The sequence below is a fragment of the Oryx dammah genome, unplaced genomic scaffold (assembly GCF_014754425.2).
Source record: "Oryx dammah isolate SB20612 unplaced genomic scaffold, SCBI_Odam_1.1 HiC_scaffold_4, whole genome shotgun sequence".
Classification (NCBI taxonomy): Eukaryota; Metazoa; Chordata; class Mammalia; order Artiodactyla; family Bovidae; genus Oryx; species Oryx dammah.
Genome location: NW_024070188.1, coordinates 30,100,088 through 30,124,104, shown reverse-complemented (window position 1 = coordinate 30,124,104; position 24,017 = coordinate 30,100,088). Strand labels below are relative to the sequence as shown.

Sequence of the window (24,017 nt, the reverse complement as noted above, 5' to 3'; positions counted from 1 at the left end):
ATAATCCCAATCCATGGGGTCACAAAAGAGCTGGACATGACTGGGCGACTAAGGAACAACAACAGCAAGATGGAATGGCCATGGGGTGCAGGCAATACTGGGAGAAGATGGAGACTGATACACCGTCATGACCTTCAGCCTCTCCCACATGACTCATCCACACACATACATGGACTTCTCCTCCACCCTGCATACCACTGTCTGGCTTGGACAGGTTCACAATTTCATCCAAAGTCCCTGAAACTGAATGTCTTTCAAAATTCAGCATTTTTCTGAGTTTAGAAAGGTGCAATTCACCTAGCACTCCAGAATAATCTGTGGCAGCACCCTGGAATCAAACAAATTTATATTTCTGTAGCAAAATGCAAGAATATTCACATTTAGTTGGATAAAGAAAGACTATGAATGATCTCACGTCAGTTCAGGTCAGATTTATGAGTCTAAGAAAATATTTTTTTTCCCTGACCTTTCAGGATTTTTAAACAGTAGGAAAAGGATGATAAATTTGTATTACACACTGCATTCAATCTACTCATCATTACCTGTCTCAGAAGTGACGACAGCTCCCTTAGCTACCATGCTCAGTTACAATACCAATTTCTACTAGGCAGAATTGGCAACACCTTTGGAAATCACTTAGTCAAACTTCTTATTTCATTACTTAGGAAATTAAAGCCCAGAGATGGAATAACTTACTTAAGGTCACACTGTTGATACCTACTGACAGAGATGAAGCTAAAACATACACGTAAGCTTCCTGTCCTGCAGGTTACTTACTGTTTGTTCATTTGTTCATCCATCCATCCATCCATTCATTCTCTGTTAGAGGTGATTTTTTTTTTTAGCTTTTCAAAATAACAAAATAATTATAGACTCACAGAAAGACGTAAAAATAGTACAGTCTTCACTGGGTATCCAGAGAGGGATTGGTTACAGGACCTCAAAATTTGTGTTGCTCAGGTCTCTTATATAAAATGGTGTAGTATTTACATATAACCTATGCACATCCTCTAGTTTACATTAAATCATCTCCAGATTACTTATAATACCTAATACCATGTAAATATTATGCAAATAGTAGTAGATACAATGTATGTTATATCAAAAGTCGCCTGGCTCAGCAAATTCAAATTTTGTTTTCTGGAAATTTCTGGAATTTTTTCCCCAAAATATTCTTGATCCATGGTTGGCTGAATCCACATGTATGCGGAACTCGTGGATATAAAGTCCTTAGGTATCTTTCCCCCAGCTTCCTTCAATACACAACTGTAGGATAATACCAAAACTAAAAATTAACACTGGGACTTTTCTGGTAGTCCAGTGGTAAAGAATCTGCCTGCCAATGTAGGGAACAGGGGTTCAATCCATGGTACGGAAATATTCCACTAAGCCTGTGAGCCCCAACTACTGAGCCCATGCACCACAACTACTGAAGCCTGCACACCCTAGAGCACATGCTCTACAACAGGAAAAACCACCACAATGAGAAGCGTACGTGCTCACTGCAGCTAGAGAGTAGACTCTGCACAACACAACTAGAAAAAACCTGCAACAGCAACAAAGATCCAGTGCAGTCAAAAATAAATAAATAAAATTTAAAAAAATAACAGTATATTATTGTTAACAAAACTACAGGCCTTATTCCATTTTCGGCACTTTTTAAAAACCTGCATTCATTTGTGTGCTGGTATATACAGTTTGAAGAACTGACACTTTTGAATTCTGGTGCTAAGAGTCCCTTGGACTGAAAGGAGATCAAACCAGTTAATCCTAAAGGAAATCAACCCTGAATATTCATTGGAAAGACTGGTGCTGAAGCTGAAGCTCCAATACTTCCACCACCTGATGAAAAGAGCCTACTCACTGGAAAAGACCCTGATGATGGGAAAGGCTGAAGGCAAAAGGAGAAGAGGGTGGCAAAAGATGAGATGGTTAGATAGCATCATCAACTCAATGGACACTGAATTTGAGCAAACTCTGGGAGATAGTAAAGGACAGAGGAGACTGGTGTGCTGCAGATCACGGGGTCACAAAGACCTGGATGTGACCTAGCGACTGAACAACAACACCATAAGGATGTTCCAAGGCTTCCCAGGTAGCTCAGTGGTTAAAAAAATCCACCTGCAATGCAGGAGACCTGGGTTCCATCTCTGGGTCAGGAAGATTCTCTAGAGAAGGAAACGGCAACCTAATCCAGTATTCTTGCCTGGGAAATCCCATGAACAGAGGAGTCTGGAGGGCTACAGTCCATGGGGTCACAAAGAGTTGGAAACAACCTAGCAAATAAACAACAACTATTCCATTGTATGGATGCACCACAATTTGTTCAGCCATTCACCCTTCAGTGAGGTATGGGTTGTTTCCAGTTCTTAGCTGTCACAAATAAGGCTGCTATAAGCATTCCTGTATAGGTTTTGATGTGAGTGTTTATTTCCCTGGAATAAATGCTCAAGTGTGATTACTGGGTTGTATGTTATACGTATGTTTAATTTAATAAAAAACTGCCAAACTGTATTCCAGAGTCAGTTCAGTCCTGTCACTCAGTCGTGTCAGACTCTTTGTGACCCCATGAACTGCAGCACACCAGGCCTCCCTGTCCATCACCAACTCCCGGAGTTTACCCAAACTCACGTCCATTGAGGCGTGATACCATTCAACCATCTCATCTTCTGTTGTCCCCTTCTCCTCCTGCCCTCAATCTTTCCCAGCATTCCAGTCTTTTCAAATGAGTCAGCTCTCCACATCAGGTGGCCAAAGTATTAGAGTTTCAGATTCAACATCAGTCCTTCCAAGGCACTCTCAAGTCTTCTCCAACATCACAGTTCAAAAGCATCAATTCTTCTGTGCTCAGCTTTCTTCACAGTCCAACTCTCACATCCATACATGACTACTGGAAACACCATAGCCTTGACTAGATGGACCTTTGTTGGCAACGTAATGTCTCTGCTTTTTAAATATGCTGTCTAGGTTGGTCATAACTTTCCTTCCAAGGAGCAACCATATTTTAATTTCATGGCTGCAATCACCATCTGCAGTGATTTTGGAGCCCCAAATAATAAAGTCTGACACTGTTTCCACTGATTCCCCATCTATCTGCTATGAAGTGATGGGACCAGATGCCATGATCTTCGTTTTCAAATGTTGAGCTTTAAGCCAACTTTTTCACTCTCCTCTTTCACTTTCATCAAGAGGCTTTTTAGTTCCTCTTCACTTTCTGTCATAAGGGTGGTATCATCTGCATATCTGAGGTTATTGATATTTCTCCTGGCAATCTTGATTCCAGCTTGTGATTCTTCTAGCCCAGCGTTTCTCATGATGTACTCTGCATAAAAGTTAAATAAGCAAGGTGACAGTAGACAGCCTTGACATACTCTTTTTCCTATTTGGAGCCAGTCTGTTGTTCCATGTCCAGTTCTAACTGTTGCTTCCTGACCTACATACAGGTTTCTCAAGAGGCAAGTCAGGTATTCCAGAGTGGCTGTAACATTTTTACATTCCCATCAGCAATGCTCAAACTGTGGTGCTGGAGAAGACTTTTGAGAGTCCCTTGGACTGCAAGGAGATCAAACCAGTCAATCCTAAAGGAAATCAACCCTGAATATTCACTGGGTTGAATATTGAAGGACCAATGCTGAAGCTGAAGCTCCAATACTCTGGCCACCTGATGTGAAGAACTGACTCATTGGAAAAGACCCTGATGCTGGAAAGGGCTTCCCTGATAGGTCAGTTGGTAAAGAATCTGCGTGCAATGCAGGAGATCCTGGTTCAATTCCTGGGTTGGGAAGATCTGCTGGAGAAGGGATAGGCTACCCACTCCAGTATTCTTGGACTTCCCTTGTGGCTCAGCTGGTAAAGAATCCACCTGCAATGCCGGAGACCTGGGTTTGATCCACTTCAGTATTCTTGCCTAGAGAATTCCATGGCCTGTATAGTCCATGGGTCACAAAGAGTCAGACACAACTGAGTGACTTTCACTTTCACTTTTCACTCTGATGCTGCAAAAGACTGAAGGCAGGAGGAGAAGGGGGTGACAGAGGATGAGATGGTTAGATGGTATCACTGACTCAATGAACATGAGTTTGAGCAAACTCCAGGAGATGGTGAAGGACAGGGAAGCCTGGTATGCTGCAGTCCATGGGGTCGCAAAGACTTGGACATGACTGAGCGACTAAACTATTTCAAGTTTCTATTTCAACTATTTCAGCTGAGCTATTTCAAGCCCCAAAAGATGATGCTGTTAAAGTGCTACACTCAATATGCCAGCAAATTTGGAAAACTCAGCAGTGGCCACAGGACTGGAAAAGGTCAGTTTTCATTCCAATCCCAAAGAAAGGCAATGCCAAACAACGTTCAAACTATTGAACAATTGCACTCATCTCACACATTAGCAAAGTAATGCTCAAAATTCTCCAAGCCAGCCTTCAACAGTACGTGAACCGAGAACTTCCAGATGTTCAAGCTGGATTTAGAAAAGGCAGAGGAATCAGAGATCAATTTGCCAACATCTGCTGGATCATTGAAAAAGCAAGAAAGTTCCAGAAAACATCTATTTCTGCTTTATTGACTATGCCAAAGCCTTCGACTTGCGTGGATCACAACTAACTGTGGAAAATTCTTCAAGAGATGGGAATTCCAGACCATCTGACCTGCCTCCTGAGAAATCTGTATGCAGGTCAAGAAGCAACAGTTAGAACTGGACATGGAACAACAGACTGGTTCCAAATCAGGAAAGGAGTACATCAAAGCTGTCTACTGTCACCCTGCTTATTTAACTTATATGCAGAGTACATCATGTGAAATGTTGGGCTAGATGAAGAACAAGCTGGAATCAAGATTGCCAGGAGAAATATCAATAACCTCAGATATGCAGATGACACCACCCTTATGGCAGAAAGTGAAGAAGAACTAAAGAGCCTCTTGATGAAAGTGAGAGAGGAGAGTGAGAAAGTTAAAACTCAACAGTCAGAAAACTAAGATTTTAAATTTAATCTCACTTCTCAATTAAACTGTTATAAAATTAAGTTCTAGGCTCTTTCCCTTCTTCTTGATGAGATAGCTTATGTAAAGAAAGAAAAGATAGTGAATAATGAATTATGGTGATTTCTTTCTTTTCTCCTCTTGTTTGCCAAAAAATGTCACTGTACATCTAAATTTTAGGGCTATCAGGTATGATTCATCCCTAATACACTATGTTTTTCTACCCAAAAAGTAAAATGACCCAAGGGATCAGAATATCAATATAAGTAAATAACGGAATCTCAAAATGTAAAACAGAACTAAGTAAAAGAATTTATCAAATCCAATTTTTTATGGTCTTCTATATTAACTATATGGGGTTTTTGTGTCCTTTGGCTAGCATACTGAGACACTCTCTGTCTTAGTTATCAATGCTTTGCCAACAAGATTTCAACAAAGTAAGGTGCAGCATGTGAAACAATACAGCTACTTAATCCATGTTTTTAGCTATAATTTACAATAACCACAATCTGCCTACCCTATGGATCAAATGCTTGCTTCTTTGCTGAAATAGATGTATACGTGATCGCCTCCCCGAAAGTTTTTTGTTCACTGACTGCCTGTGAGTTTAGACTGTTAAAAGAATTTAAACATGTAACAAAACTACATACAGATTAACTCCTTCTTTTCTTACAAAATAAAGTAATCCACATATGTTACTATGGCTTTGCTGAAACTTTCTCCAATTCTTTCACTGTATTAGATCGGGGACAGGCAGGCAGGGGAGGCTACAATCAGGAAAGTTTCAGAGCCATTAGTCTTACAAGCTTTCATCTAGAGTGTCTCTGGTGGTCTCAGAAGGTGTCTTCTCTAAGACCCCAACTGATACTCTGACAAGTAGATGAACTGCAATTCTCAGAATATGCACGTTACTAAGGCTTTTTCTAGTTCCCCCCTTTTCATGTCAGTGCTTTAGAATAGACACTACAATATGCATGTGCACAATGTAATATGTAGTCCAAGGGGATTAGATTCAGAAGGGGGATGGATATCAAAATCTGAGGATTCTCAAGTCTCTCACAATATCTGTGTATAATCCAAGGCACATCCTCCCCTATACTTTAAATCATCTCTCGATTACTTACAATGCCAATTCTATGTAAATGGTTATATACAATATCAGTGCTATAAAAATAGTTCCGGGTGCACAGCAAACTCAAGTTTTGTTTCAGGCGGACTTTCTGAAATATCGCCCCTGAATATTTTCAACCTACAACTGGTTCAATCTGTGGTTGTGAACTCACGGATCTGGAGGGCTCACTGTACCACCACACCCTCCACTGCTAACACGACCATATTCCCATCACATACAGAGAAACCCACTATTTGATTGGCAAAAAATAAGACATTTCATGGTTCATGTGTTGTGAGAACACAGAGTAACTTGAACTCAGACACTGCTAGTAAGAATGTAAACTGGTATAACCACTTTGGAAAACAATTTATTATCTCCTAAAGCTAACCATGTGTACACACTCCTTTATTCTCTCAAGACAAGTACACCAGAAGACACATTCAGGATATTCACAGCAGTACTTATCATAACACCACAAACTGCAAACAACCCAAATGCTGATCGAAAGAAGACTATGGTATTTACATAGTAGAATCTCACACATCAGTGAAAAACTAACGAAGTATAGTTAACACAACGGGGATAAATCTTAGAAACAATGACGAATTTAAAAAGCAAGTCACAAAGGACTACATGCAATAAAGTACAATATTTGTAAATTTAAAAAATGAGTATTATTAAACACATTACTATTTAAGAAAACTCCCATGCACCTTTAAAAAGGAAAAATAAACACAATTCAGTTCAGTGGGGAATCAGGGAGATAAATGAGTGAATAGAGACAGCTTCAACAGGATTGATAAAAGTTATATTTCTTCAACTGGGTGGTAAGCTCATTCCTCTCACTATTAAGCTTCAAAAGATACATGTTGTGTGTTCTGAGTGTGTACATTCTAGAACCTCTGGAGATTTCAGCTTCAAAACAAGTTTAACCTACTCATAAAATGACATTCCTGATAACTGGGAATGATGCCCAAGAAATAAAATCTCTCTACTCCTGCTATTCGGTATTGCTATTTGGTAACTTTTATAGTAACAAAGAAATAGCAGATGTCTCATAAAAAATTAAAGCAAGAGAAAGGGAAGTAGGGGCAGCTATAAAAGAGCAATACGAGAGATCCTTGTAGTGATGGGAATGTATCAGTGTCAACATCCTGCTTGTGAGACAAAACTGCAAAGGATACACTGGACCTCTCTATAGTATTTCTTTCAACTGCATGTGAACCTACAATTATTTCAAAAGTTTGTGCTTTTTCTTTAAGAAAACATTTAAGAAAAATGATAATTTTGTCCAAGATTTCTCCACAGTGTTAATACTGACATTTTAGTGTACCTAATTCTTCACAGTAGGGAGTTGCCCTGGGCACTGCAGGGTGTTTAATAACATCTCTGGCCTCTTATCTATTAAACACCAGTAGCGCGCCCCAGAGAGAAGGCAATGGCACCCCACTCCAGTACTCTTGCCTGGAAAATCCCGTGGACAGAAGAGCCTGGTAGGCTGCAGTCTATGGGGTCGCTGAGAGTTGGACACGACTCAGTGACTTCACTTTCACTTTTCACTTTCCTGCATTGGAGAAGGAAATGGCAACTCACTCCAGTGTTCTTGCCTGGAGAATCCCAGGGACGGGGGAGCCTGGTGGGCTGCCATCTACGGGGTCGCACAGAGTCGGACACGACTGAAGCGACTTTGCAGCACCAGCAGCAGCAGCAGCAGCACGCCCCAGCTGTAACATTTCCATACATTGCCAAATGTTCCCTAGGGGACAAGTAAGTTGCTTATTGTACTAGAGTGATGTAAAGAATATTCCTATGCTGAGGAAATACACAATGAAGTACTTAGGGGTAAAGGAATGACATATGAAATGTACCACAAACGATTCAGGAAAAACATCTGTGTGTATATATATTTTATTTACATATATATGAATAGTGTGTGTGTGTATATATATAAAATAGGTGAATATAGTTAAAGCATGTTATTTATTAATTTTATTCCTGCAACTTTTCTATGTGTTTGCAATTACTTATTAATATAAAGGTGGGGTTTTTAAAAATGGAACCAAAAGTTGTGGTCCTTCAAGTCCTAAAAGCAGGTTTCACAGTAGCAGTCCAGCATAAAGTGATAAAATTCCCAAGGGAAAATGAATACTGACCGGATAAATTCCTGCTTCAAGCCTGAGACAAAAGTTGCAAATGACTGCCTAACTTTTGACCTATCTCCCCCCAACCCATTCTTTCTAGAGGTGACTTCCTGAATACTGCAGAACCGAAAATAAAACTATCCCACTTTTAAAAGACCATTGCTAGGAAGTGACTCAAACCCACATCCCTACTCGATGTTTCCACAAATCACCGAGGCAACTTCACCTTCAATAGCTAAGAAGCAAAAACGCGGAAATCGCACGTGTTCTCATTCTTACATCGCACATCTTAATAAAAGTATGTTAAGGTGAGTGGACTAAGACACAATACCGAATATCTAGGAAGGCTGAGGAAACTAAGTAAAAAGAAATAAACAGGCAGTCTGAGAGAGGCTGGAAAAGTGTGTCGCCCAGGAAAAAGGACTAGAGTGGGTGCGAGTGTGTCAGGGAGAAGGTGTAGCTCACCTGGCTGCCGTAAGCAGAGGGTGCTGAGTCCCCACCAGCTTCCGCACCTGCACAGCGATGTTGCTGAGCTCGTCGCTCAGCAGGCAACGGAGGCTCATGAAGGAGGTGGGGTAGCCCACGATCTTCTCCGCCTCCGACACCACTTGGCTCCACTGGGCCGGGGACCTGGAGGACTGACCACGCCAGGAGATCACCGAGGAGATGGTATCGAGGGGGCCACGCAGGGGACCCGAGGCCCCAAGATAACGGGGCAAGCGCAAAAGCAGCTGCCGAAGGCTCATAGTTTAAGTCTGAGGGTTTCAGGGACTTGAGGGTGTCCGGAGGTGGCGCGGGGAACAAGCCAGGGACAGATGAGGAACTTGCGGGAACTAGAAAAAAATCGGCGATTCCTGACCCTCAAGAGGAGGGTGGGTTTTTGGAGTCGTGACCAGAAACGAACTTTAACTGCAGATCCCGCAGTCTGGGTTAGACACACAACACCCTCAACCCAGCACTGCCCACGTCCATCTATGGTAGAAACCACGGCCGCTGCCTAAATGGGGAACGCCATATTAGAGGAGTGAAATACGACTTGCCGTAAAGACGGAGGCGGGCTGTTCTGCGGCAAAGAATTTTCCCTACTTTGCGGCGCAGCCCGGACGCCCCCGAAGGGGCGGGGCTCTGGAGGTGATCCCGGGAAGGCGGGGTAGGGTGCAAAACCTCAGCTCCTCCCACCTCTTCCTGGCCTGTCAGGGCAGAGGGTGACAGAGATGGGCGAGCGGTGTCCCAGCCCCTGGAGTTTGGGCAGAGTCCGATTCATCGTAGGATACCCAGTGCCCACCACGGAGTAGGCACGCATAAATATGTGTTCTGAACCAGGGTCGGTGTCTGCTAAGTGTCTTTTGCTGGCCCCCAGCCCTCCTAGGGGAAAGGGATGGAGCAGAGGCGCCAGTTCCTCTGGAGGCTATCCTGCCAGACTCTGGCAGTGGTAGTGAACGGGCGTGAGGGCATTCTCTCGTATCATCTGTGCCCAACCTATGAAATGTGCTCCGGCCTCGCAGAAAGGGTGTTTTTTGTGTTTTATTTCCCCAGGGTCTGTCCTGGGTCCTTGCTTCTGGCTCCTCACTGAGCCTTGGGTTCCCCTGTGTGCAGCTCAGGCAGAACCAGCTGTGCCTCCTGAAAGGGTGCAGACAGGCACTTCTAGAAGGATGTACCCCGTCACCATGGAGGATCTGATACAGAGCAGAGCCCTATGGGACTCTGGGGCACAAAGCCTTTGTGTCCCCCCATTTTTTTTAAATTATAGGAAACAGTTTTCATTAATAGGAAACATTATTACAAAGCTAGTGGAGGTGATGGAATTCCAGCTGAGCTATTTCAAATCCTAAAAGATGATTCTGTTGAAGTGCTGCACTCAATATGTCAACAAATTTGGAAAACTCAGCGGTGGCCACAGGACTGGAAAAAGTCAGATTTCATTTCAACCCCAAAGAAAGGCAATGCCAAAGAATATTCAAACTACTGTACAATTGTGCTCGTTTCACATGCTAGCAAGGTCTTGCTCAAAATCCTTCAAGCTAGTCTTCAGCAGTACATGAACTGAGAAATTCCAGATGTACAACCTGGATTTAGAAAAGGCAGAGGAACCAGAGATCAAATTGCCAACATCCGCTGGATCATAGATAAAGCAAGGGAATTCCAGAAAAACATCTGCTTCATTGACTATGCTAAAGCCTTGGACTGTGTGGATCAAACTGTGGAAAATTCTTAAGAGAAAGGAATATCAGACCACCTTACTTGCCTCCTGAGAAGCCTGTATGCAGATCAAGAAGTTCCAGTTAGAACCAGACATGACACAACGCACTAGTTCAAAATTGGGAAAGGATTATGTCGAGGCTATATATTGTCACTCTGCATAATTAACTTATATGCAGAGTACATCATGTGAAATGCCAGGCTGGATAAAGCACAAACTGGAATGAAGATTGCCAGGAGAAATATCAACTTCAGATATGCAGATGATACCATTCTAATGGCAGAAAGAGAAGAGGAACTAAAGAACCTCTTGATGAGGGTTAAAGAGAAGAGTGAAAAATCTGGCTTAAAACTTAACATTCAAAAAATTAAGGTCATGGCATCCAATCCCATCACTCCATGGCAAATAGATGGGGGAAACAATGGAAATAGTGACAGATTTTATTTTCTTGGGCTCCAAAATCACTGCAGATGGTGATTGCAGTCATGAAATTAAAAGACACTTGCTCCTTGGAAGAAAAGCTATGACAAAACTAGAGAGCATATTAAAAAGCAGACATCACTTCACTGACAAAGGCCCATATAGTTAAAGCTATGGTTTTTTCCAGTAGTCATGTATGGATAGGAGAGTTGGACTATAAAGAAGGCTGAACGCTGAAGAATTGATGCTTTTGAATTGTGATGTGGTAGTCCCTTGGACAGGAGGGAGATCCAACCAGTCAGTCAATTTTATAGGGAATCAACCCTGAATATTCATTGGAAGGACTGATGCTGAAGCTGAAGCTCCAATCCTTTGGCCACCTGATGCAAAGAGCCGACTCACTGGAAAAGAACTTGATGTTGGGAAAGGTGGAGGGCAGGAGGAAAAGGAGCAACAGAGGATGAAATGGATGGATGGCATTCCCTGATGGCTTCGTTGGTAAAGAATCTGCCTGCAGTGCAGGAGACCCAGGTTCAATCCCTGGGATGGGAAGATCCCTTGGAGAAGGAAATGGCAAACCACTCCAGTATTCTTGCCTGGAAAATCCCATGGACAGAGAAGCCTGGCCAGCTACAGTAGATGGGATTGCAAGAGTCGGACATGACTTAGTGACTCAACCACCACCACCACCAGGAGACAGTGAAGGGCAGGAAAGTCTGATGTGCTGCAGTCCATGGGGTCAAAAGGAGTCAGACACAACTCAACAACAACCAAGACCTTCCCTGAGCTCCAATGTGCAGATTTAAGTAGCTGTTAATTAGGGAAGGGAAGGGATACAAAACTAGGGAGAAACAGTCAAGAGCAGCCTTGGGAAAAGGTCCTGTTTCCCCATCAATGGATACACATAACAGTATCTTAGAGCTATTTTACAGACACTGAAACCCCCTCCAGGTGGGAGAAGTTAAAGATTAAGAATGGTATGCTGCCCCCAAGCATGTAGATGACCAGTTGGACCTGAAGATTGTTGATGCTGACTCCTACTCACCTCACCACCAACCCATCAGAAGAATGTCCACGAGCTGATCACACCCTCTTTGAACAATTACAATAAAACGTCCCACTATCTTCTCCAAGTTGGGACACATGGTTTTGAGGGCATTCGCCCACTGTGGCCCCCCTTTTCCCTGGCAAAGTAATGAAGCTATCCTTTTCTACTTCACTCAGGACTCTGTCTCTGAGATTCAATTCAGCACCGATGTACAGAGAAGCTGAACTTTCCCCATCAGATCCATAATTATCATCTACTCTAGTGCTTTCATTTACAGCTCATGTATTAGCTCATTTAATCCTCAAATCAACCCCATTAAGTAAATAATATTGGCATTCTCTGTGTTTCATATGAGGAAACTTAGGCACAGCCAAGTAGTGTAAATTGCCTAAGGCCACACTAGGCAGGATACTATACCCAGATGATCTGGTTTCTGGATCCATGCTCTTAGTCATAACATTACTGTACAAGTAACAGGTTACCAACCACTCTTCTCACTCTGTCAGTGTGGTTCTATAATGCTGCTGCTGCTGCTAAGTCACTTCAGTCATGTCCGTCTCTGTGCGATCCCATAGACGGCAGCCCACCAGGCTCCCCCATCCCTGGGATCCTCCAGGCAAGAATACTGGAGTCTATAATGCTACCTATTCTTATATCAGGTATGCCTAGCATTCTACTCCTTCTCATCACCCAAAACAAGTATTAACAAACCCTTGTTAGTAAAAACGATGTATCACTGAATTTTACACCCTAAAAAATAGCTTGTAAAATGCTCTTTAACTTTCAAAATCTTTTAAAATTCATGATTGATATTTTTAAAATTAGCATCATGCATAATACTGGGCAAGACTTGGGCTACATTAAAAAAAAATTCAGACTTAAAATTGGGCAAATTAAAGAGTTAATATTTGCTTTGCACAAAAGATGCTTTTCTCTAAAAAGGTTTAGCCTCAGACTCCCTTTGAAGGGCAAATTTCCCTTGTGATTTAAACATTTTACTTCCAAAAATTCAGTTTAGGCAAAACTTTTCAGGGGTACATTTTAGATAAATGAATTATGCTCAGAAGTATTAAAAACAGTCTATGCCCAGTAAATAAATAAGGCAAGCCAAAGTTCAAAAACAATTCCTGTGAAAGAGATAATAGCCTCCTGGCAATAAAATATCGGTCTGTTCTAGATGAAAATAAATGTGGAGAGTGAGATACCTTACCATTCTCAAAAGTTCCAAAGTCTGAGCATCTGGGTTATCCAAGGTGAAAGAAGTCATGAAAAAATGAAGGGAGATAAAGACTGAATGTGATATATTGTGCACCTGAGGCTGTTTCCTCAGGATCATGGTACTTTAAGACTAACTTTTCATGCAATTTCCTTAATACCAATTCACAGCATGTACTTTAATTTCTCCACAGAAGCCAAGTGCATTATTCTCTGGTCATACTCTATTAACCAAGTTTTTGATTATTCATGGGACTTTCAGTCCCATTTACTTTAAATAAATAGCACTTTTTTTTATTCTTACAGTTAAAAGGTTGCATTATACCTAATGATTATCAGTTTTTAGAAGATTAAAATGGTATTTGTTATTTAATCTTCCAGATAAATACATAACTCTTTAGAGTTTGAATAAAGAGATTTCCAAATTGCCACTGACTTTTGGAGATGCAAAGAGAGGGAGTCTCTGTGACTCTGCCCTTCCCCTGCCACAGATCACAATCATTTTGAGGATGTCTGTGAATATGTGCATAAAGAATACAGCAGGGTTCCTTACTTTGGCATTAACAACTTTCTGGACCAGATAAAGCTTTGTTAGGGGAGGCAGGGGGCTGGGAGGTGAAGGCTATCCTGTGCATAGTAGATGTTCTGCAGCATTCTTTGCTTCTACTCACTAGATGTCAGGAGTGCCTCTCTCCAGGTTGTGACAACCAAATTTGTCTGAGGACCTGGCCAAATGTGACCTGGGGGACAAAATCGCCCATGAGAATATAGAAAAATGGGAGCTGAAAAAATTTCTATCCATGACATTTACTCCTCCTACAAAGCAGCAAAAGAAGAGGTCCTGGGTGCAGGCAGCCCTGCAGGTGAGAGAGTAGCCATGCCACAGTCTGTGGAAAGCACCCATACCCAGGGATGTCTCCTCCTTGGCTTTGGGATTGTTCTGGAGACAGAAACCTGACAAAAGATAGCCACAGTTCCTCTGTCATCTTTCTCGGGATCCTGAACCTTGTAAAGTGCCGGTGGACTTCACTTCCTGTCCTCTCTGCCTTCTGACCTTAGAAAGAAGTGAGGTCATATTTGTTGTCCTTTACTTTGGCTGGAAACCCAAACCAGCTTTTGGAAATACAAGGTCTTAACACGGATGGTATGTGCTTTGGGCTTTGGCATTTCCATGATTAGGTGGGTGGAAATACATAGGGACACTCCTATTACCACTCCACATAGCCACCCTCCTATTACCCTCAATACAATCACCTATTGTTTATGCTAACAGAGTTCTTCCAAAAGTAGATGAAAGCATGGCATATATTTTAGGGCAGAATAAAAGGAGGCACGTAATCAGATTAGCAAAAATCCAAAAGTTTGACCACCTACTGGGTTGGCAGGCTGGAGAACAGGGATGGCACATATTGCAAGTAAGAATGTAAAACACTGTGTAAACAGCACCTGTGGAAGGGAAATGATAATCCCTAGCAAAATTATATATACATTTAAATGCACGCATACTAAGTCGCTTCAGTTGGGTCCAACCCTTTGTGACCCTATGGACACACCTGCTGGGTTCCTCTATCCATGGGATTTCCTAGGCAAGAACACTAGAGTCAGTTGCCATGGAATCCTCCTCCAGGGGATCTTCCAGACCCAGGGATTGAACCTGTTTCTTAAGTCTCCTGCATTGGCAGGTGGGTTCTTTACCACTAGTGCCACCTGGGAAACCCATATATTTACATGAAAGTGAAAGTGAAGTCGCTCAGTCGAGTCCGACTCTTTGCGACCCTGTGGATTGTAGCCCACCAGGCTCCTCTGTCCATGGGATTCTCCAGGCAAGAATACTGGAGTGGGTTGCCATTTCCTTCTCCAGGGGACTCTTCCTGACCCAGGGATCGAACCCAGGTCTCCTACATTGCAGACACATGCTTTAACCTCTGAGCTACCAGAGAAGCCCATATATTTAATACTGTATATTCTGGAGACCACTCCACATCAGTGTAAAGAGATCATCTTTTTCAGAGTTGCATAGTGTGTTTCATTGTATGGATCTACCCCAGTTTATTCAACTAGTCCCTTACTTATGGTTATTTGGTTTGTTTCCAGTCTTTGTTGTTGTTGTTGTTAAAGTTGTTTCCAATCTTTTGCTAACACAAATAATATTGCAGTGAATACATTTGTGCATAAGTCACTTTATATTATATGAATAAAATTTACTTGGTGTGATTATGCCACCAACTTAATATACAGTTAGTTGATTTACTTCAGTTGTTTTCAAGTTTTAGGAACCACATTTATATGTGACTTATGCACAAATGTATTCACTGCAGTATTATTTGTGTTAGCAAAAGATTGGAAACAACTTTAACAACAACAACAAAGACTGGAAACAAACCAAATAACCATAAGTAAGGGACTAGTTGAATAAACTGGGGTAGATCCATACAATGAAACACACTATGCAACTCTGAAAAAGATGATCTTTTTACACTGATGTGGAGTGGTCTCCAGAATATATATCAGCTTTAGATAACAATAAAAACACAACCAAGGGGTAGAATAGTATAGTATACTTTTTTATAAGATAGGTGAACTACAAATATATATTGCATACATTTGGGATAGGGGAACACAGGTGGAGAAGACAGGTATGGAAACAAACTACTCTGATGAATATACCTTGACTGTATAGTTCTGACTTTAGAATCATGTATATAGACTTTATTCTTATATTCAAAATAATTTTAAATGCAAAAGAAAAACATGGTTCCTAAAACTTGAAAACAACTGAAGTAAATCACCTAACTGTATATTAAGTTGGTGGCATAATCACACCAAGTAAATAATTTAATCACGTTAGAAAATAGTGTTTTCACTGTACATTCATGGAGGAATATGTTCTTGGAATAAATAGATTTACAAAGAAGTTTTAAATTTTAAATCAGTGTCTTATTGCTAGTAGAAATATTATTTTCAAATTCTTCTTGTATACTATTGGTAAATACTAATATTAGAGTTGTTAGGGATGATTTTCAAAGAATCCACGTAAGATTAAAAGTAAATTGAAAATTGAATGAACTTATGATTTTTCCTTTTTTAAAATGTTTCTTAGAAACAGACTCATATAGAAAACACACTTGAAGCTGTCAAGGTGGGGTGGGGAGGGAAGGATTAGGAGTTTGAGATTAGTAGATGCAAACTATTATATATAGGCTGGATAAACAACAAGGTCCTACTGCATAGCACAGGGAACTATATTCAATATATCCTGTAATCAACCACACTGGAAAAGAATGTGTGTGTGTGTGTATGTATAACTGAATCACTTCACTGTACAGCAGAAATTAATACAATATTGTGAATCAACTATACTTCAATAAAATAAATTAAAAAAAAAATAAGCTATGTACTTTTCAAGGAAAAAATGTTTCTTATGTCCCCAAAAGAAAAGTTTTACATTTATTGAAGAAGAAAAACATTTACTTGCTTTATCCCCTGAAAAGGCCTGGAAGTAATGATAATTGGTTCAACTAGAACCAATGAGCACTTTTAGCTCATAATATGTACTTTCAATACATTATTTCCTATTAAAAGAAAGGGCAATCTTTGGAGGATTGACAGATATCAGGTCTGGGGCTAGAAATGTGCATAATCAGCTAGGACACCCTGTTGTACCAGAAGCTATTAAAGTGTAAAGTCTAATGGGACAAGTCAAAGGGGAAAAGCTATCAACATAAAGGAGGCTCAGACAGTAAAAAATCTGCCTGCAGTGTGGGAGACCTGGGTTCAATCCCTGGGTCAGGAAGATCCTCTGAAGAAGGGAATAGCCACCCACTCCAGTATTCTTGCCCGGAGAATCCCATGGACAGAGGAGCCTGGCGGGTTACAGTCCATGGGGTCACATAGAGTCCGAGACAACTGAGTGACTAACAGTTTCATTTGTCGAAAATAGGACAATCTGAGCATCTAAAATATGCTGATTATAACTGATTGAAATTCATTGATGACATATAAATCCTAGAGCTTATTATTAGATACAGCTAAGGTAGTACTCTGAATATTTGCAATATAATGAAAGAATTGAGCATTTATCCTGCCTTCCCTGTATGAATTATATTTAGTGGTGTCTTAGCCTGGTTTACCCCCTTGAAAGCTGAACCTGAGACAAGGGCCTACTTTAAGGTGGTTTATTTTGGACAGAAATCTCAGGAAACAGCAACGGATGACTAGGAGAGTGAAACAGAGCACGTCAATACAAGGGTGTTCTTCAGTTAGTCATTAGTTAGTCACAGTGGGCAAAAAGGCCTTGAGCCTGAGGGGACTCCTTGAGTTGCTATGTAGAATACACTTCATAATTATCAGTTCGATGCAAGAGAGGAGCAGTTATCAACCAACTTGCACTGCCTATTGGTCCATATTTCCCCCTGGGAACCTCAGTCCCTTGCATCTCTAAGCTGTCCTATGAGTGCCAGCAGATGTCCCACCCTGACAGAGTCGGAGGAACTCAAGGGCAGAATGTGAGATGTATGCAGTGCGTATGGGAAGAGATGTCAGGCTATACCTGCAGGAAGCAGGTTCTTTCAGCGATAGCCGTAGTAGGAGGCAGACTGAGAGGATGTGATGTTGGGAACAACTGCCTCTTCTAATGCGGTAACCAAATAGCTCAGGCTGGTGAGGGGGAAGTTTATCACAGAATTCCATTGACTAGAAGGGGAATAAAAGGTAAGATTAGGAAATCACCATATTGTAATTCTTCATAAAACAATCGATCTAGGCAACAGTCATCAATAGACAAGAGGCTGGTGGAAAACTTCACAAGGAGGCTCAGGCTGACTCCACCTGCAAGCACTAACCAAGGTCAGCATCACTAGGAGTGGGGAGTCCACAAAGATGTTCCTCCTGATGTGGCACATTATGAAGCACAAAACTACCTATGAAATATTCTTGCCTAAGTGTTCTTGTTGTTTAGTCGTTGTGTCTGACCTCTTTTTTGACCCCGTGGACTGTGGTCTGCCAGGTTCCTCTGTCCATGGGATTTCCCAAGCAAGAATACTGGAATGAGTTGCCATTTCCTCCTCCAGGGGGTCTTCCCAACCCCGGGATCAAGCCCACGTCTCCTGCAATGGCAGACGGATTCTTCACCACTGAGGCACCTGGGAAGCCCTCTTCCCAAATAGTTGAATCTAAATCTCATCAAGCCTGAAGGTCTAACTTCCAATTTTCTAGAAACATAGGAGGGAGCTGGACAAGTGAAACAGCCTCACAAGAAGCAAACAGACTAAAACTGCTTGTAAAATAAAAATTGACTGCATTTATTCAACAAGACAAGGAGGTTAAGATGGAAATGAGTAAAAGGACTCCTTCTGCACTGAATGATTTCTAAGGGGCATACCAAACCAAGTATAATGTGCGGACCTTGTTTGCATCCTGATTCTGAAAAAACAACTATAAAAAAGTAAGTTTTGAGACATTTAAAGAAATTCAAGGCTTCCCTTGTGGCTCAGTTGGTAAAGAATCTGCCTGCAATGCAGGAGATCTGGGTTCAATCCCTGGGTTGGGAAGATCCCGTGGAAAAGGGAAAGGTTATCCACTCCAGTATTCTGGCCTAGAGAATTCCATGGGGTCGCCAAGAGTCAGACACAACTGAGCGACTTTCACTTTCACTTTCAAGTCATAGGTTTGCTATATTAGATATTGCAAAGGAATTATCATTAATCTTATGTTTGAGTCTATAAGAAAAATGTCCATATTTTAAAATGATACATACTAAAGTATACAGAATGTAGAATATATAGAATAACACAATGTCAAGAATTCGCTTTAAGACACTTGAGGAGGGGAAAAATAGACAAAGCAAGTATGCCAAAATCTTGAATGTTGTTGATTTAGACAAGTATGTGGTATTTGTTATTAAATTTTGTGTATGATTGAATATTTGCATAATAAAAAATTTAAAGCAGCAAGTACATATCCTTTTTTATAAATGCAAAGAAGTCAAATGAATCTCCCAAAGTCAGAAAGCTGAGAAGTGATAGAGCTAGAATTAAAGCTCATCTCACTCCTTCCCCTGCATCCTGTTGTCTTCAGAACTAAATGCATTTGTCTATTTATTCGTTTATTTTCCAGCCTCAGCTCCCACATAATTGCTTCTTAACACATTTTTATCATTGGTCCGTGCATTGTTCTTTTTTGTCTTATTATGGTGGTAGGCACCCTCCAAGATGATATCCAGTGACCCCTGTCATACCCTGCGGTCCTCTTCCTTCTTGTCTCAGGGTAGGTATGAATGATCAATAAAGTCCAACAAAAGTGATGATGTGTTAATTCGTTATTAGTTTTATGAAAGACATTGCAGAGACTTTCCTGCAGTCCATTGGATTAGATTCCGTGCTCTCAGTGCAGGCGGCTGGATTCGATCCTTGCTCAGGGAACTAGATCCCCCAAGGCGCGATTGAAGATCCCACATGCCACAACAAAGGTATCACGTACTGCAATGAAGACCAGGTGCAGCTTCCCTCGTGGGCCCTTGATTGCTCATATTCTCTGTCTCTGTCTCTCTCTCTCATTATTTGCTCTGGTGGAAGAAGGCAAGTCACAAGCAGTCCTATGAAGAGGCCCAGGGATCAAGGAACTGAGCCTTATGCCAAAAGCCATGTGAATGAGCCATCTTGGAAGCAGATCCTCCAGTTCTTTCAGAGACTACAGCTCTGACTCACAGCTTGACTGTAACCTCATGAGAAACTCTGAGCCAAACCATCCAACCAAGATGCACTGGATGCCTGACCCAAGAAACTATGTGTGACAATAACTATTTTTAAGTTGCTAAATTATAGGATAGTTTGTTACGCTACAATTTAAGAACTAATACAATTATCTATAAATCTTTGTGTAACATATATAATGGCCCCATCGTCAGCACAAGAACTCAAATGTTGACAATAGCTTATTTCTGACTATGTGACCTTCCTCCATACTATTCTCATTTCTTCCTTAATCCAAAGTTATCTTTATCTTCAATTTGTATTAATCATTCCCATGATTTTTATAACACATAGTTTAACACTATATGTATTCCTAAAAGTATATTATTTGGTTATTTTTAGCTTAAAAAAGGTGGCCCCATGCTAGATGTTGGAGAGGGAAATGGCAACCCACTACAGTGCTCTTGCCTGGAGAATTTCACAGACATAGAAACCTGGTGGGCTACCGTGCATGGGGTCACAAACAGTTGGACACGATGGAGTAACTAACATACACACACCCATGCTAGATGTAATTTTCTGTGATCTTTCTTATTTACTCAACTATTTTGCTGCAATTCACCCACGCTGATGTTCATAGAGACAGTTCATTTGTTTTGACTGCTGTATAATACCCACTGGGTGAAAACACCACACTTTATCCCTTCTCCAGTCAGTGGACATTTGGATTTCTTCCAGATGTTTTTTTTTTCCTATTACAACAATGTTGCCATGAAGAGGTTTACAAATGTCTCCAGGTTCACCTGTTAAGAGTTTATATCTACCATTGGAATTACTGGGTTGCTCACACACACACACACACACACACACACACACACACATACACACAATGTATGTGAATATTCTAGTTTAATAGATAATGCCAGTTTTCCAAAGTAGCTTTTCCAGTTTACACTTCCACCAGCTATTTATGAGAGATCCAACTGATCACTCCCTCTGAACATTTGATATTGTCAAACTTCTTAAATTTCCAACAAATGGGTATATAATGAAATCTCTTTACAGTAGTAATCTGCATTTCCCACATCACTGAATGTCCTTTCCATCTTACAGTTTAACCTTCAAAGATGATGTGGGAAAGTGTCTGTAATTCTTCATTGAAGTTTTCGTTTTTGTTTAATTGTTGCTGCTGCTGCTAAGTCACTTCAGTCGTGTCCGACTCTGTGTGACCCCATAGACAGCAGCCCACCAGGCTCCCCCGTCCCTGGGATTCTCCAGGCAAGAACACTGGAGTGGGTTGCCATTTCCTTTTCCAATGCATGAAAGTGAAAAGTGAATTTTAATTGTTAGGTCTTCTCAAATCCTCCCCGTCTTCACATTAGACTTTTCTTGACATCTTCTTATGTTCTGAGCATCTTACCTTAGAGCAACAGTAATCAGGGAGGAAATGGACCTCTATTCTCCTTTTTTCCTAGTTAATCTCCCTAATGTTAGTCGCTCAGTCATGTCTGACTCTTTGCCATCTTATGCATTGTAGCCCGCCAGGCTCCTCTGTCCATGGGGGTCTCCAGGCAAGAATACTGGAGTGGGCTGCCAGTTCCTCCTCCAGGGGATCTTCCTGACCCAGGGATCGAACCCAGCTCTTCTGTGCTGCAGGCAGATTCTTCACCATCTGACCCACCCTACAGAGGAGCAATGTTGAATTGACTAGCAGTGCTGCTAGTCAAATAATTTCACACTAGAATTAGCTCAATGCAGGGGAGGAACTTGGTCCTTTTCTTTTACAAACGGTCTTTCTGGGAGACAATTTTCTTTAAGGATCTTAGGATGGAAAAAATTCTGTTGAGAAGGTTTTTACTTGAACATAGACAGTATTAAAAATGACTAGCAATCTGAGTTATACAGCTCTGACCTAATCACTATATGATCATGGGTTAGTCACTAAACCTTTTGAGACTAAAATTACTCATCTGCAAAAAAAAAAAAAAAAGTAGATGATCTTTGAGGTCCAGCCAAGCATCAAAATGTTTTTATTCCATTATGAAAAATTAGCTAGTAGACTAATCTGGTTCTTACTATCATTTCATCCTCTGTCTCTCCAGTCCAAACAACCCAATTGATCTTGACATTAACATAGGTTGAAACACGAAGCCCACAAGGAAGATTTTAGAGAGGACCCCATAATTCTTCTTTAACTGTTCTGTTTGTAATTGCATCCTCACTCTTAATACAGTGTCTGCTGAAGAACAGACACTATGTAAATATTTGTTGGCCAGTTGAATAATGAATGAATGAACTGGATCTTTATTCTCCATTCCTATCTTCACTTCACCATCACACTCAAGTTCAGAAGTTATTTGAGTTGTGTTTTCAGAGCAGGAAGTCCAGAGCAAAGAATGTCTCCATGACTACAAGTTCAGCTAGTTCTTCATAGCCACTTAAACATTTCTGATGAAGACCGAAAAGCCACCATAACCCACTGAATCAATATCTCTGGACTTGAGGATCAGGTATCAGTTCAGTTCAGTCGCTCAGTAGTGTCCAATTCTTTGCAACCCCATGAATCGCAGCACACCAGGCCTCCCTGTCCATCACCATCTCCCAGAGTTCACTCAAACTCACGTCCATCAAGTCTGTGATGCCATCCAACCATCTCATCCTCTGTCATCCCCTTCTCCTCCTGCCCCCAATCCCTCCCAGCATCAGAGTCTTTTCCAATGAGTCAACTCTTCGCATGAAGTGGCCAAAGTACTGGAGTTTCAGCTTTAGCAGCATTCCTTCCAAAGAACACCCAGGGCTGATCTCCTTTAGAATGGACTGGTTGGATCTCCTTGCAGTCCAAGGGATTCTCAAGAGTCTTCTCCAACACCACAGTTCAAAAGCATCAATTCTTCTGTGCTCAGCCTTCTTCACAGTCCAACTCTCACATCCATACATGACTGCTGGAAAAACCATAGCCTTGACTAGACGGACCTTAGTCGGCAAAGTAATGTCTCTGCTTTTCAATATACTATCTAGGTTGGTCATAACTTTCCTTCCAAGGAGTAAGTGTCTTTTAATTTCATGGCTGCAGTCACCATCTGCAGTGATTTTGGAGCCCCAAAAGATAAAATCTGACACTGTTTCCACTGTTTCCCCATCTAGTTCTCATGAAGTGATGGGACCAGATGCCATGATCTTCATTTTCTGAATGTTGAGCTTTAAGCCAACCTTTTCACTCTCCTCTTTCACTTTCATCTAGAGGTTTTTTAGTTCCTCTTCACTTTCTGCCATAAGGGTGGTGTCATCTGCATATCTGAGGTTATTGATATTTCTCCCGGCAATCTTGATTTCAGCTTGTGCTTCTTCCAGCCCAGCGTTTCTCATGATGTACTCTGCATAGAAGTTAAATAAGCAGGGTGACAATATATAGCCTTGACGTACTCCTTTTCCTATCTGGAACCAGTCTGTTGTTCCATGTCCAGTTCTAACTGTTGCTTCCTGACCTGCATATAGGTTTCTCAAGAGGCAGGTCAGGTGGTCTGGTATTCCCATCTCTTTCAGAATTTTCCACAGTTTATTGTGATCCACACAGTCAAAGGCTTTGGCATAGTAAGTGTTTTTCAAATATTCCTCAGGAGATTCTAATATGCAGCCAGGGCTGAGCATCACTATTCTTAAAAATTTGTAATCTAAATTCCTACTATTTCTTATTGGTTCTCTCTCTCTCATATCTAATTTCCTTATTTATTTTCTTTGTTTCTTTTTTTTTAATAAATATATAGGTCAGACTACATTCCGTAAGGTTTTAGAGAAATTATAATGGAATTTTATATAGAGAAAAACCTTTTGTTGCATGAAATGTATATATAGGTAACATCAGGCAGAAGGGGATTAAGACATACTGCATTTATTATATTTATAAAGGTTGACAACTTCAAATTAGAGTTGTCAAGGAATCTTGTCAGGATGCTGCTCTGCAGTCATAAATATAACCCCTAAAATATTTTACCCGAAAATATTTTCTCTGCCTTAAAAAGCAGTTTTCTTCTCAAATTGGAAAATGGAAAATTCAAGGATAGATGTATCTATGGGTGAACAATCAAATTAGTATGGCTAGTTAATTCTAAGAAATCACTTTTCACAAATTTACTGAAAGAAGTCAGTCAAGCCATTCTTTTCATAAGTTCAATGATCAAGTCAATTAAATAAGTCAATATGAAGCCCCATGTAG

At 41.1% G+C, this 24,017-nt stretch overlaps 1 protein-coding gene across 2 annotated transcripts in view; it reads right to left on the bottom strand.

The window, feature by feature from the left end:
• The window catches only part of PDSS2 (decaprenyl diphosphate synthase subunit 2), a 263,125-nt gene extending 253,828 nt beyond the window's left edge, over nucleotides 1–9,297 (bottom strand). For both annotated transcript variants that reach the window (XM_040238568.1, XM_040238569.1), the window contains exon 1: nucleotides 8,698–9,297. In XM_040238568.1, the coding sequence (XP_040094502.1) occupies nucleotides 8,698–8,978 (281 nt within the window). In that variant the 5' untranslated portion in view covers nucleotides 8,979–9,297. The remainder of the gene's footprint in view (nucleotides 1–8,697) is intronic.
• Between the last annotated feature and the right edge of the window lie 14,720 nt (nucleotides 9,298–24,017).